This window comes from Apis dorsata, unplaced genomic scaffold (genome assembly GCF_000469605.1).
Source record: "Apis dorsata unplaced genomic scaffold, Apis dorsata 1.3 scaffold_473, whole genome shotgun sequence".
Taxonomy (NCBI): domain Eukaryota; kingdom Metazoa; phylum Arthropoda; class Insecta; order Hymenoptera; family Apidae; genus Apis; species Apis dorsata.
The window spans coordinates 2,557-18,753 of NW_006263711.1; the positions used below are offsets into that span (position 1 = coordinate 2,557).

Genomic DNA, 16,197 nt, shown 5'->3' on the forward strand with positions numbered 1-16,197 from the left:
ACAAGTTCGATTTTATCTATCACTTATTTCATTAATCATAAATTAAATTACCTCATAAATCACTTTATATATTATTCCTAGCTTTCAAAATACATATCTATTAATAAAAAATTTTGATAATTCGAGATAGTAATCATCATTCTTCTCATTTTTAATATAAATATAAATATAAAAAAATGGAATTTTTTAATAAAATTATGAACTTTTAATTTTTTAATAAATTAATTTTTTATAATAAAATTATGAACTGAAATAATAATATAATAGAGGAAGGATTAATAAGGATTTAAATGATTGACAAAATAGATATGTAAAAATCAATAGAAATATTTTTTTATTAAAGACAAAGAAGAAAAAAAAAAGAAAAGAGAATTTTATATTACAATATTACAATAACAATTGAATATAATTTGTAAAAAGTTTTTTCATATACAAATAATTCTAATCATACAAATTTTTGGTACATTGCGAAATTATCTTTTTTTGTATCGTATTTTATTATACTATACGTTGATAAAAGATTTTTTCTGACGAAAAAAATTCATTTCGATCTATTTTGACGGGAAAATTTTATCGAATGGCACTCGATTGAAAATTTCGTTGTCGATTTTGGTAAAAACTAGACTGAAGGTTTCTTCGTAAGCAGCTTGGAGCTCTTTGAAAAGTAACTCGGAATTTTCATTTATAAAACGATTCATTTGTTCTCCTATAAAAAAAAATCAAAATATTATATTTAAAACATAATTTAACTTTAATACAAATGACAAAAAGTATTCGATTATTTCTTAAAGTAGAATAGCTTTTTTTTTTAAATTGAACAAAACAACTTTTTTTTTATTTAAAAAAATTAAATTATTAGTTGATATATTAGAAAAATTTTGAAAAAATTGCAATTGATCTCAATCATAAAGAAAAATATCGCTTTTTTATCTAAGTCTGTAATGAAATATTAAATAATATATTTTGTAAATTTTTATCATTAATTATATATGTATATGTGTTAAAAATTTTTCGAAATAGTTTAATGCAGAAACAAGGTACAAATGGTACAAAAATGTATAGATTTTAAAGAGTGATCGAATACTTTCTGCGAAAGGTTGTATGTAAGATCAATATATATTTAAGTCAAATAAATTATTATGATTAGGTTAGATCAAGTATGTAATAATCGTAATTTATCGATTTATAATTTCCATAAAATTTAAATCAAATTTAACTCATTTTAAATGACAAGTTTTGAAATCTAAACGAACCTTGTATATATAATTTATAAATATAACCATTAATCAAACCTAATAAAAAATAAAAGTAGAATACTATAAATATTGTCGCTGACATAGAGCTAAAGAAACAAAAACGTTTGTCTAATAATTTTCATGCAACCGTGACTAATCTGACACGAGATCAACGATATTTTATGAACGGTTAATGGTGTAGCAACTAGACGTTACATTATTCTTCTTTTTATTCAACAGGATGACCTCGTCAGATAACCAAGATTATATTTCTTTTTCACGAGCGGAATAACAATCATCCTGCACGATTGAAACTCGTATGTAAATAATGTTTCTAATGAGTAACTCTCGCATAATTTTATGTGAAAACATCACGATGCATTTGGAATAAAAATTATTTGATGCATTTGAATTTTTCTATTACGTTCTTTAAATTTTATCATAAACATTTATCGTTTCTCTTATTCCTCTATGTAAAAGTGAAGAAATCAAACGAAGAAAGTATTGATTTTATTTACTAATATCAATCATTGATTCGTTTATATGTTTTAATAATATTTATACAAAGTGTTAATATATTCGTGAGACACCTTTAGAAAATCTAGAAGACAAAATAAATACAAGAGTTACATAAAAATGTTAGATTGTATTTAAATTACTTCTGACTTAATAGATCTCAATTTGTGTATATCATAGATTGACACTTTTATATACTAAACTATATTACTTTTATTATTTATTATTACAGTCTTCAGAATTGACTTTTATTATTATAGTTTTCAGAATTAATTTTATAAAGGTGTCTCAGGGATATAAATTTAATAATATATTGTATATATTATTAAAAATCGGTCAAAGATATTTGTAAAAAGAGAGCAATAATTGCAGCAATAATTTTTAATAAATACCTAGTTCCTTATTGCCATCGAACAGGTTTTCAAATCTCAACTTCACTTTAGCAGGATTGAATTTCACCGCATGCTTCTTGATTCTCAAGTAAGTTTCTCCGTTCTTTTCGTATTTTTCACAGTATATCTCGTTGTGTGATTTTAAATCATCTAGATATATTTGAATGAAATAAACGTTTAAGTGATAAATAATCTCAGGTTTTGTCAGCATTTTATTAAAAAAATATATATATATATATATATATATATAATAGAAATACAAAATGGCAATAGATTAATTTTTAGTTCGAAATAAACTATCGGTTTTGCATCATTAATTTCATCATAAATCACGTTATCTATTTAAATATAATTTTTGTGTCGCATGTCAAATAATATTTCTATCTTTCATCGAACACAAAATCAATCTTCTGTCATTTCGTATTCTTCTATATTTGTCACTTTTTAACGAAACATTTACATCTAATCTGTGAATATAGAATATCTATATAACATATTCTTTTTATTTTTATTTGTAGACAGAATAAATCGGCAAAATATTGAAAAGAAAAATCTAGAATAAACACGAAGAATCTTATATTTGTCTACAAAATTGTATCACAAAATTTTAAGAAGAAAAATTAATAAATATACTTACACATAGTTATGTTTGATTTTCCCGCTCCTCTGACAGGTAAAAGCAATACTTTTCCTTCGATTTTGTAATCGGCGACGAAATCTACTTGAGGATTGTACGATTCCGATGACAGTAGACATTTATCCCAGTCTATGCTAAAAAGCCAACATTATCATTATTATTATTGAACATTTGTTTTTTACCAATATTCAATTTATTCGCTATGTTTCAATGTATGATACGATATGATAATTAAAGATTAAGTTTTTTATCGTATACAATATAATTTTGAATCAAAATTAATATTATAATCAACCAAAATTTTTTATATTTTATGTAAATTTTCTGAGTCTTTGAATTTTTATAACTTATATATGTATATCGTAATTGTTTTTTTTTACATTTATAAATTGTAAATTATACACAAATGATTAAGAAAAATTTCTTTTTAACATGCAACTTTCGATCCAGCGAGATATTTATATTTTTCTTGTTGCTATATTGGGCATATACCGGTTTTACCCATATTCGAATTTTAATTAGAGTATAAAATAAAGCATGAATATAAAAACACGAAGTTTTCTTAAATCATTGCATAATATTGTACAGTGACATTTATATTTAATATTATTGAATTATTTTTGCAATGTTATTTTCGTACACGGTATATCATAATAATTAATCTTTGCAAGCAATAAATTGAATAAATTTACTTTTAATCAATCAATTATATGATATTTAATATTGTTAATTCAAATTAAAAATAATATATTTAATTTATATTCATATTTTTTTTTTGAAAAAAATTTGGAAATCAATTAATTTCGAAATTTCAAAAAATTTTCTAATGAACAATGTAACTTACTTGTAATTTTTGATCTCAAGGTTTTTCGTAAGTCCGTATAACTTGATATTTTTATATTCTTGCCTCAAAGTAACCGATCCTTGCGATTCTCCAATTTTCACGCTGTCCACGGCCAATGGTTCAATCGGCAGAATTTTGAAGCTCTTCAAACCTTTGCAAAAAATATTCTTTTTTAATTTTACATGCTTTTACGCTTTTTCACAATTTCTGCAATAGAAGATACCCCAAACAAAATTTCAAGTGACCAAAAAAGTGAATATATAAAAATTCTTGTTATAATTGTAAGTAGAGTAAAGAAAACGTGTTCTCATGTTCCAATTGCATTTCAATTTTTTCTTTTTTTTATTTCAAAGATGTAGTGACCATTTTAAATATACCGTATTAGGAAATATCTGAGTCAACAATGATATGTAAGTAGATGCACAATCATCAAATAGATAGTTAAAATAATTGCAACATTAATAGACAAATTCAAATATATTACAGTGGATTTAAGTAAGTATATTAAAAAATATAAATAAATATTAAAAAATTTAATATAACTCAAATTTAAATTTTAAAATATCTTTACTTCGATAATATCATATTAACGACATTCATAAATAGATACACAAACATTTTAATAAAAATTAATGATACAGCGGCATACGAATTTTATAAGTACGTACCACTTAGTGATTAAAATTACTCAACATCTTTATGAATGGAAATTTCAAGGATATACCGATATTAATGTATGTTGAACATTGATTAATATTGAAATATTTTGAAAAACTGTTATTTCTTAAATATTTTGTTTCAAGTTAGCAATATTGGTGATTCATGGGTGGGAATGTTTCTAAGTCTTTGCGTGAATTTTTGTCGGGAGCCTAGAAAGCGAAGGGACGGTCGACTCGAGTCAAGGAGAACTTCTGTAAATTACAACGCGTGATTATGCCAGAGAAATTAATGCTAGTTTCGAGGAAACGCAGCATGCATTGCTCTGGTGAAATCAGCGAGGATTCAGTGTGACTTCGTTGTTTAATTTATTTATTTTGATAAGTCGAAAATTGAGAGGAGAAAGAGGTTGGAAATTTGATTGGAAATTTGTCGAGAAAGGGTTATATTCTTGGGATTTCTTTCCAGATGAGCTGAGACTCCTTGATAAAATAACACTTTGTAGATCTTTGATCTTTGATTTTACATTGGAGGATACGTTTCTTTCTAGATTTTTTGGTTAAAAGAAATTGACAACACATATATTGCTAGTATACATTTGTAGAGAAATAAAATAAAAGATATTTTATATAGTAATATATATAAAGTATAATTACAAATAGTATATATGTTGAAATATTTTTTCAAACTGTTGAAAAGATATTGATGAGATACTAAACCAAGTAGATGAGAATCTCTTCGAAGAAATATGTTATAATTATAAAAATTTGCAATACGTGAAAATTTATTTGGGGCCAAATATATTTCTTCCGTACTTCAATGAAAATTGCTATTATTTAGTGAAATATTTAAAGACTTGCATATCCATATCAAGATACAGATAAACAACTGTAAAAAAAGTTATATATATAGAAACAAACATTGAAATTTCGCGAATTGAAAAAAAAGGAATAGAGAATTAAAACGCTAGAAATGTTAGAAATATCCGCGGAAAATTAGTGCTTTATAGTTACTAAAGATATTAGCTTCTCAATGAAAATTATATTAAAGTGGGCAGTCACAATTGGCCAGATGAAGTGTTTACGTAACTGGACAAATAATGATTATTCAGCATGGTTTTTATGGTTTTGTGCAATAATAGAGATGATTGATGATCAAATAGATTTAGATTTAAATAGATTTAGATTTACTAGTTTATTGAATAATATTTTCAGCTTAATTAATATTATTAATGAAGTTAATGTGCTAACAATAATTTTTTATTATTCTTAATATTAATGCTATAATTAATTCGATCATTGAATATTTTATTGCCAATAATAATAGTTATATCGGACAAAATGACACTTTTTATTCTTTTCGAACGATTGAACGATACGTAATAAATATATATATATATTTTTTAAATATTTGTTAATTAAATTAGATTTTTATAAGTCATAAATCTGTCTTTTCATATCGCGATAAAAAAAAAAGAAAGAATTAAATATCGACGAATACTAACGAAAATTTTATATTAATAAAGAAATAATCGAAAATAAAGATCGAGAAGAAAATAAAATAAAAACGTTAATTGATAAATAATAAATTTGAGAAAAAAAAATGAATTGAAATCAAGAACACGGAAATAGATATGAGAATTGAAACTAATCTTCTTTACTTATTTTATAAAGTTGCAATTCTTACCTCCGGCTAATGAAACGACAGCGTCTCGTACAGCTTCGGCGATGCACTGATTATATTCCTCTTGTGGTAGCGATCTGTCGCATATCTTCCAATTATTCGCTATAAGAAAAAAGCAATAAAGAATGTAAGAAAAAGAGGGAGGAAAAATGAAAAAAATGTCGCATGTAAGCATTACGTAAAAAGTTATTGCATTGCAATGGATCCAATAAAGTTCAACACCAGTTACGAAGCTCGGAGTTGACTTTCTCTTTCAGACCTACATGTATCCATGTAATGTATGTGCTCTAATGATTTTTCGATCGATCGTTTCGTGGAAATGAGACGGTTTTCGATTTACCTTTATAATTATGTAACAACTGTTTGTTTATTATCATTGACATTGACATTTAATGTTTCTTTAGATCCACGTGCAATGGTTTGTACATATTTGTTGAAATAAAATCGTGAAAAATTTTAAGATATATATATATATATATATAAAAGATATATATTATTGAAATTATAATAAGTGTTATGATATATTTTTAGAAATATATTATATAACATATTTTATATTTATATTTCATAATGTAACTTTCTCGATAAAAATATATGAAGTATTATATTTTAAAATATGTTATAAATTATATCTTAAAATATATTTTACGAAGTGTGTTATAATAAACATTATCAAGATTTTAGTAGATATATGAATTAAAAATATCTGCTATTCTTAATGAATTAATAAATAAAATACGAGTAAAATAAATACGTTTAACAAACAATATATACATTTGCAGAACGCTGTTAGTATAAGAATACATTTGAATATATTTGATTTTGGTTTTACATCTTATTTTAAATCAATTTTTTATCCTATTTTATTTTATTATTAAAATCATCGAAAATATTTTAGTTAAAAAATATTTACAATGTTTATTTATCATATTAAAAATTGCATACATTGATTAATAAGTATATACCGAATTTATTTTAATAAAAGATTGTTGTATTGAAATAAGTACAAATCGAATTCGAAAGCAATGTCATATCCTTTATTTAATTTTTATAAAAATGATTTCATTTTAAGATTTTAGATCACGAATAATAATGCAAAGAGCAAACTAGTGATTTTCTGATTCAATTCTGATTATTAGATGAGAAATGAGGATAGAATGACGATAGGATTTGTTTAAATAAAAAATACTGGAAAAATACTGGATGTTGAACGGACAATCGATAATTTATTTTTAAAAGAAAAAAAAATTGAATTGTGCGAAAAATTTGTTATAGTTTCTCGAGTCATTAATAAAAGTCATTTTTTTAAATATTATCGAGAGGATCATTTTGATAGCGAAGAGGAATTTTAATAAAAAAATTATTACACACATACAATTATTACAATCCTAAAGGAGTCAAAGAGTAACCTTCGAAATTTAATTTTGAATATCGACCAATTATTAAAACTAAAAAAATATAAAAACTACTCACGCAATTCGACAGCAATGGCCATCATCAACATCGTCGTCAAGACGAAAAATCTGATTATTGTTATTTTTCCCATGATAAATTCGATGAACAGTTCACGACTGTTCTTTTCTCCGAATGGAAATTTCTTTGGAGTGTTGAAGGTGAACTGGAAGAAACGGTCATTGATGCAGTCTATTTAAGCAGAAGGATCGCCCCACTACTTACCTGGCCAAGTACTTTACGTATACCTCTCTTCCCATGAAATTATGCAAAAAAATCTTTTAAATGAGCTACAGAGCGAAGATATTGTGGTGGTAGTGAATTAGTTTAATGTACTCGAGATGATTCATTGCGCTGATACTGATGATAAATGGAGATATCGATACCGATCTTATCGATAGAAGATCTAATATCTTTATATAAAAAAAAAATTATATAATCTCATGCTCTCGTTTATGAAAAAAAAATAAAGATCGTATTCTTCTTTTTTTCTTTCTTTCTTTCTTTCTTTCTTTTTTCTTTCTTTTTTCTTTCTATATTTCATTTATTCTTATTTTATTCAATTAGATTGAATTATTGTTTTTTTTTCTATCTTTATTTTTATATATTACAAATATATTTGAATAAATATACTTGTAATATATGTAAATTCATAATTTTGCATCTATTTTTCTTTTTTTTTATGCTGTTTTTTTTCAATACTTTTTTCTGTTTTAGCGATTAAGTATTTACAAAAAAATATTGACAAATATAATTAAAAAAGATAGAAAGATTTTTCTATGATCACAGTCATACATAGTCAGTAATATACTGTGTATATATACTTGTGTATATTGTTTTGTACACAATTGAAAACATTCATTCATTTTGAAAATAAATGCAGAATATTTTATGAAATTCTTTTTTTTAGGAAGAAAATTTATATTATTTATAGTGCTTTATTGACTGTGATTAACTCGTCAATCTAAGCTGATTATTAAATTAACAATTTAATTTCTAAAAGGAACGTTCAATATTATTTAATATAAATTGGATTTTTACTACATTTAATATTAAATTATATTTGAATTATACAGTTGCAATTGATTCAAACAATTGGAAGAAGAATTTTTTAAAAAATTACTTGATGCATGTATTTGAACGAATTTATTTATTATTTATAATCAAATATTTTAATTTTGAATTAAAATTCAAGCAGCTATAATATTAAATATTTATCAGGAATTAATAATGTATTTTATTACATTCTCATTTGTAATTTTAAAAATAAATAATGATTGATGAAATAAATCGAAGATTTTTATATTGCATAATGTTACTCTATGAATTATTTATTACAAGTTTAATGAAATATTCTAGATTTTCTTGTCGTTTTTTAATTAAAACAATTCTTCTGTAATATAAAATAAATATATTACTAATTTTTATAAATATCATTTTTAAAAGAATTTTTATGACAACATAGCACAAAAGAAAATTAATAATTTTTTTTAATGAAAATTCTATTAATATAAAAAAAAATAATATAGAATACAAATAAATAACAATGTTATCTCATTCGAATTTAAATTAAACAAAATAATGAAATAAGAGTTTTTCTTGCATTGGAATTTTAAATAAAAGATCCGAAAGAAAATCTCATAAATGGTCTAGACGTATAATCGTTCGAAGTGAATCATTTAAGAGAATAAATAAAACAATAAGGACATTTAGACAAACACTATAACGCTGTTGATAGTTATTTAAATTTGCATCGAATAAAAAAAAAAATTATATCATATATAATTATATCTACATAAAACATGGAAATTTGTTAAAAAAATATTGTGAAACGTTAATGTTTGAATATAGGTTAATTATAGTATTTTAATTAATTATACATAATATTTAAATTCAATGTAAATAAATATTTTTTTTAAAATTATTCAAAAAATTTGATAATCAAGTATATTTAAGTTATTTTCATCAACAAGATACATTAAGGAGGAAATATATATAAAGATCCATAATGAGGTACTTCATTGGAAAGATAATATCACTAGTAGGATTTCATTTCAATAGTTTGATAGGTTTTAATAGAATTTTAATTTTTGTTCCCTAAATGCAGCGTGCTTCTCGTCACGTAGGATCACTCTTCAAAATTTACTAATTATAGAGCATAAATTACTTTTTCATTGTTTAAAATCATCTTTCTATACTAAATATTACATATTGTGTTTTCATCGATTAAAATTATTCTTTCATCAGCGAATTCTAAATTCATTTATCTAAATTTTAAATTTTTCATATTTTTATTTTCTTATTATTCATAATAAAGTAAAATTATCCTTTTATATAAATATTCTAAAGCGTTTCTTCATCGCATAAAATCATTCCATTTGAAATCATTATTTCATGAACTTTTTTAGCATTTAAAATAATTTTTTTTTATTACTTAAAATCAATTTATTCGCAAATTTACTATATCTTTTCTTTATCTTCCATTCCATAATTATTCTTACAAGTTGAAAATTATTCCCTCCTCACTATTAAAACTTGTTTTTCCATTCTAAAATCATTGTAAAATCATTTCTTCATCGCATAAAATCGTTGTTCTATTCATAAATTATAATTTATCTCGTAATATATCGTTAAGAATTAATCTCCTCATCTTATATGATCGTTCTTGTCTCGATTTAGTTAAAATTCAAATGACATTGACTCAAATGAAATTGTTAGCCAAGATCTAAATCTATGTTTTTATAACGTAGAACGATTTACCGTTCGATTCTTCGATTTTTGGCGCGACGAAACTTATTATTCTCATTGCGAGATCGTCGATTATGATTAAATTATGATCTAACATTGAACAATTGCACGGTACATGACATTGACATAGATGAACGGATTAAATATTATTATGGCTTTCTTGAAGATGACTGAGAACGTCTGACAAGGTTGAGTGTTCAAGGTCATAAAAAAGTACTTGAAGGTTCATTGATCTCAAAATTATCTTGCCGACTATGAATAAAACACATTAAATACGAGATTTCAGAAATACTTGTTGTATAGCTTTTTATTTTTATTTTTATTTTCTTTCGTTATTATTATTATTATTATCAAGAGATTATGAGATATTATAAGATAATTATCATCATTGATTATTATAATTGTATCGAAAGCAATATATTTTGAAAAAAAAAATGTTTAAAAATATTCTATATAATATATATTATGATAATTTTTTTATCTATTAAAATTGTGATGAATTTTTAAAATTATGAATAATACCATCATCATATATTAATAGATTCTCGTTTTTTTCGCGTTTACAAAGAGATGTTAATTAATCATTTGCATTAAATCGTTTTCTCGTTAAATCTCTTAATTTTATTTATATTCTATATTAAACGATATGTTTTATGATACGTTAACATAATACGTCAGAAGTTTTAATTGAATTTCAATAGCACTTAATACATTATAATGCAAAAGCAAAAAACATGTTGGAAAAATGAATGTGTCATTAATATTGATAATTAATAACACTACAAGATCTTGAAGGAAGTTTAATAAATTTCTATGAATTAATAAAATTCTATGAATTATTTAACTAATGACAAAATTGCATACAATTAAGAAATTTAAATACAATTTATAATTTACCAATTCATAATAATTTTTTTCGATTATGTTTTTTTAAATTTTGTTTATACTGTTTATGATCTTTTGAGTAGTTTTCAACATAAATAAAATATAATTTTATTGTAGATCAATGTAAATAATAAAATCAAATAAAATAATAGTAATTATAAAATGAAAGAAAAATAAATGAAAAATAAAAAATAAAAGTATAATAGCATGTAAGTTTATTGATAATTTTACGATCAATGTATGAATAAACTAAAATAATAATGGATAATAGATAAATCGTAATAAAAAATCACATATCATCAGTGACGTAATTCGACGTAATTCATTTGAAATTATAAGTAGGATAATCGATTTACATTATTTGAAATGCAATATGGAGTCTCATCCGTTTTTATATGAATATTATTTTTTTAGCAATTTTTAATTTAGAATAGAAGAATAATGTCATAGTTAATGTTCCTAATTAATTTTCAAATATCTAATAAAAACTCATACCAGTAGATAAATATTAAATTTTTTTGATTTAAGATGAAGACATTAAGAGTAAAAAAAAAAGGAAAACTGGAATAATAATAGAAAATTGATTTTTTACTTACAATTTATAATTTATTGAATCGAGTTCAAAGTACAATTATGTTTCATAAGAATGTTAGGTAAGATTTATTAACAATTATTTAAAATGTCTATATATTTTTTCATTAATACAAACAAATTTTTGCATAAGGAAGTAAAAGAATTCTGGGAAAAGATGAATATTATTTAATTTAATTTTTTCTTTGTTGGAAATGACAAGATAAATTATTATCCAATATAGTATTTTTACTTGAAACGCTTAATTTATTTCTTTATTTATTTCATCATGCTCATTAGGAAGAATTTATTCTACTTATTTCGTTCATTGCTTTCTTTGATCTCATCAAATTTCAACGGACCTCCTTGAATTTTCATCAAGAATTTAAATAAATATTTACTTATAAAGTCATGAATAAATAAAAAAAAAGTAAATAAAAGTGGAAATGAATCAATAATTTATGAAAAAATGAATATTCATTAGATGATATTAAAATAGTATTTTATAGCATAAAATTTAAATTTTATTTTATTTTTATTCCATTTTTTTTTAATAAATAATTGATAAAGTATCGATAAAGTATATATGAGAAATAAAAAGATAGTCTTTAGACAGAAAAATAAGTTTAATAATATCCAACCAAGGGTAACCAGTTTTAAGTGCACTTCTCGTTTCATTTTTTTTATTTTCTAACCAGATGAAGCGTTTGTTGAAAGTATTTATCGTGATGAGTACGAGAAAATGAATACGAACATTTTATTTTTAATTTATACAATAATATGCATTGTTTCTTATAACCTATCTAAAAGTAAAAAAAAAAAAAAATATATAAAATGATAAATTACTTTTATTTTTATTTTTTGTTTAACTGAAAATTATCAATTCATTGTTTATTTTATGAAATGATTATCACTTGATTATCAATAATGTAATTTGATTTTTTTGAATTTTGCTTTTTTCGTATATAGAAATATATAGAATTATCTTTGGTTAAAATTTATTTTTTTTAAAAATCATTATACAAACTTTTGAAACTTTAAATCTTCAATAAATTCTTAAGATAAGCGCTTAATTATTTTTTAACTTTTTATTCTTTGAGAAAATGTGAAATTATATTTTATGTGTAAAAGGCATTCCTTCCATGCTAATCTCTTGTTGAAATCGACATTTAATAAATTAACGATTACAAGTTCACTATTTTACAAACGAATATTTAATTATTTATACCGTAGTCGAAATTCTCTATTATTATAATTTAACATGCTATTATGTTTAATTATAAATTTAAAAGCATTATATTCGATTTAAGTTTTTAATAAGTTTTTAATAGTTCCAAATTAAACAATTTTAAAAATATTTTAATAATACAACAATTTTTTTTTATTATTATTATACATATCGTATAATTTAAAAAAAAATATTAATATTTAGATGTTGTTCGAATGATTTTATAATGTTTCGAACAATTTCAATATATTGTTCTATTTAAAATAGAAAATTATTAGTTTTTTATCGATAAAAGTTAAAGAATGTCGATTCTTTTTACTCATTTTTCAATCAGCAAATTGAATAGTTTTTTTTTAATTTTGCAATCTTAACAATTTTCTTTTATCATAATTTAAGTCTTATAATTTAACTTTTTTCTTTTTTTAAAATCCATAATTAATCGAAGAAATTTTATCCATTTATAAACAATAAAAAAAAATGAAAGATAGTGAAAAGTAGATGAACCAATCATTACGTATACCTTACTAAATTTATTTATAATTTCATTTTTTTTTATTTCATCTGAATTTAATAAAAATATTTATTTTTATATCAATTATTAATATTATATATATGAAAATCATACAAATAATATATTTAAAATCAAAAATTATATAAATCATTAAAAAAATTATATTTTATTGATCTATTGCCTCTATTTCAAAAAATAGAGTCATAATATTACAAATAAATATTTATAAAAATTGATGATAAACATTGTATAATAATATTTTCTATATCATTGTTAAAAGAAAAAAATCTATCAAATAATGCTGCTTTAATAGTATTCTAAATTGCATCACAATTTCATATCTTCTATTCAAAAGAAATTTTCATTCGACGAACTTGAACTCATTATAGATTATTGACTTATTAGATTGCGGGAATCATCAAATCCAATAAAAAAAATAATTTCTACTCGTGTATATAAGATAACGCACACCATGAAATATACTATACCATATATTACTATTTATTTTTTTTTATGAAAGTAAAAAGCATATAACAATCTCAAATATTTGTTTAAATCATGTTATTAAATATCATGTCACGTCTCGAAAGTTTTATATGAAACTTAATTGTAAAATATATTCTACAAGACATTAATAATCTCAATGATTATGAGTGTTATTATAAATGTGATTAATAATCTCAATCAGAGCATGCTGTGTTTTGAATAAAAATATGTGAGGTTAATTTAATTATTACAATTTATATTCAAAAATATATACAAAATTAAAAATTTGGAATAAAGTAAATGGAATGGATTTTCTAGAATTCTGTGTTGATGTTAAAAAAAAGATATAATTAAATTATTAGGATTTTCATTTACTTTATTCCTTTCTAGTTTTATTTATTGTAATAAAAAAGTAATTTTTTTGATTAAGATAATCGTTTTTGATATTTAAGGGCTAAACTGTTCAAAGGCACTTTCATTTTTGTAATGCCAAGATCTATGGCATGGCCAGTCAAAGGGCAGGTTTGACAACGTTTCTTTTTGCCAATTGTATTAAAATTATTTTTTTCTTGATGAACGATATATCTAGGGAAATAATGTATTCGTTTTAGTTGCGTAGTAACGCAAGGTGGCATTGTTACAACCAAATCTTTCTTATGAATGTTTCTTGATCGTTCAGGAAATAATCTATCATTTAAGAAATATTGTTCCAAGGAACCAGAAGATTTAGATGATACTAAAATATCACTAGATCCGTGCGTGTCAAAGTAATTTTTTTCACGAAATTTATTTAAATCTCTCATTTCTTTATCAGAAAGATGTTTCTGTTCAATTTCATCTAATGATTTTTTTAAAGATTTTTTTTCACATTTTTCTGAATCAGCATTATCCTTCTTTTCTAAATCATTTTTGGAATCTTTCGAATTTTCTTTCTGACATTGACATATTTTATCTTCTGTTTTTTTTATATTACATATACTAGGTACACAAGGTATAGAAGTTGAAGAAAGAGATTTTGATTTATTTTTTAAAGATACTTGAATTCCTTTATCACTTTTTTCAGAACTTGAATATTTTTCATTGACTTTTGATCTTGTTAAATCATGAGTAATTTTATCTATGCATTTATAAGTGTCTGGAATGTATGTATCTTTTTTGGTCATAAGTTCATGGTAACATTGTGATCTAGAACAGATCTGTGGACAATCACCTGCTGCTGATTGCAGGAGAGAAATTTTGCTTCTGACATTACGTAAAAATTGAGATTTGGGTGCATAATCTATCTTTTGAACTCTTCTCAATGTTTCACAACTAATGGGTGTAGATATAGTTGACTTGTCATAATTGTCTTCTATTACTATAGCAGGAAGAATATGACTTTTGCATTTTCTAGAAGAACATGATTTACTTTGTGTTTTTATTGATTTTTGTTGTATTTTTTTTAATTCAGAGCAATAACATCCTTTTACTGGTTTCCTGCGAATGTCTAAACAGTGTTGATTGTTAGGATGATTTTTTGAAGATATTAATGTTTTCTTTGTTGTTGAAGCATTCGTTGTGTTGGGCATTGATGTAAGCGTTTGATTAGAGGTATTACAGAAATAATCTAAATGCAAAGCTCCACTCACTCCACTAGAATCATTTCTTAATTTCCATGATTTATTATTTCTCTTGTAACATAAGTTTGATGAATTTATTTTGCCAACATGATTTTTACAATCTTCTCTACATTTCCTATAAAAAAATGTATTGAAATTTGAATAAATTAATAAATATATTAATAATAAATATGAAATATAACATTAAATACTCACAAATTTTGGGAATATAATTTTTTAATTTCGTTTTTAACTTTCTTAGAATTCTTATCTACTTCTGCTAATAAAAATCTACTTCGTTTACGTAAATTATCTATTCGTTCGTTTAAAGTTTCACCCATATGATTACATGTTTAATAAATATTACCTATTAATTAAACAAAAATTTGTAATTAAATGTCCAAAGGCAAGTAAAATTATTTTTTAAGATTTTATTATTATTATTAAATTTGATAAGATATCTTTTGTACCATATTTAAAAATAAATTAATAAACAATAATAAAACAACAAAATCGAATGATGTTATTAAAAATTTTTAATTATATACATTTAAGTTCATTTTAATATTATTAACTATCTTTTCTTACATATTTATTCTTTCCTAGATTATCAATATTATGTTTATTTTAGTTTTAAAATATCCCAAGATGTTTATTTTTATTTTATCAATTGAAGTTTATCAAGCGTCCAGTGTAAACAGAAAATAATTCAGGTTAGCCATCATAACAAAAATTATTTTTCTTTTAGAAATTTG

General features: G+C 22.7%; 2 protein-coding genes across 3 annotated transcripts; both read right to left on the minus strand.

Moving 5' to 3' along the window:
• Positions 1-336: 336 nt before the first annotated feature.
• On the minus strand, positions 337-7,582 carry LOC102671906 (protein takeout-like). Its single transcript, XM_031512582.1, has 6 exons — positions 7,438-7,582; positions 5,968-6,066; positions 3,625-3,775; positions 2,781-2,914; positions 2,144-2,293; positions 337-706 (listed from the first exon to the last, which is right to left on the minus strand). The coding sequence occupies exons 1-6, from the start codon at positions 7,508-7,510 to the stop codon at positions 552-554; spliced, it is 762 nt and encodes a 253-aa protein (XP_031368442.1). The 5' UTR covers positions 7,511-7,582; the 3' UTR covers positions 337-551.
• Positions 7,583-14,194: 6,612 nt separating this feature from the next.
• LOC102674270 lies at positions 14,195-16,163 on the minus strand. 2 transcript variants are annotated; one of them, XM_006620084.2, is made up of 3 exons: positions 16,031-16,163; positions 15,659-15,809; positions 14,195-15,578 (listed from the first exon to the last, which is right to left on the minus strand). In XM_006620084.2, exons 2-3 carry the CDS (start codon positions 15,781-15,783, stop codon positions 14,270-14,272), a joined length of 1,434 nt encoding a protein of 477 aa, XP_006620147.1. In that variant the 5' UTR covers positions 15,784-15,809; positions 16,031-16,163; the 3' UTR covers positions 14,195-14,269. The 2 variants fall into 2 exon arrangements, with proteins under 2 accessions (XP_006620147.1, XP_031368440.1); XM_031512580.1 differs by lacking the exon at positions 16,031-16,163 and adding an exon at positions 15,991-16,010.
• Between the last annotated feature and the right edge of the window lie 34 nt (positions 16,164-16,197).

Bases quoted from the DNA above. Each gene is read 5' to 3' on its own strand.
- LOC102671906 (XM_031512582.1), bottom strand. From the start codon at position 7,510: ATGGGAAAAATAACAATAATCAGATTTTTCGTCTTGACGACGATGTTG. The intron at 2,915-3,624 runs GTAAGTTACATT...TTGGCTTTTTAG, and splicing joins CTTGAGATCAAAAATTACAA to CATAGACTGGGATAAATGTC. The intron at 707-2,143 runs GTATTTATTAAA...TTTTTTTTATAG, and splicing joins CGATGGCAATAAGGAACTAG to GAGAACAAATGAATCGTTTT.
- LOC102674270 (XM_006620084.2), bottom strand. From the start codon at position 15,783: ATGGGTGAAACTTTAAACGAACGAATAGATAATTTACGTAAACGAAGT. The intron at 15,579-15,658 runs GTGAGTATTTAA...ATTTTTTTATAG, and splicing joins AAATTATATTCCCAAAATTT to GAAATGTAGAGAAGATTGTA.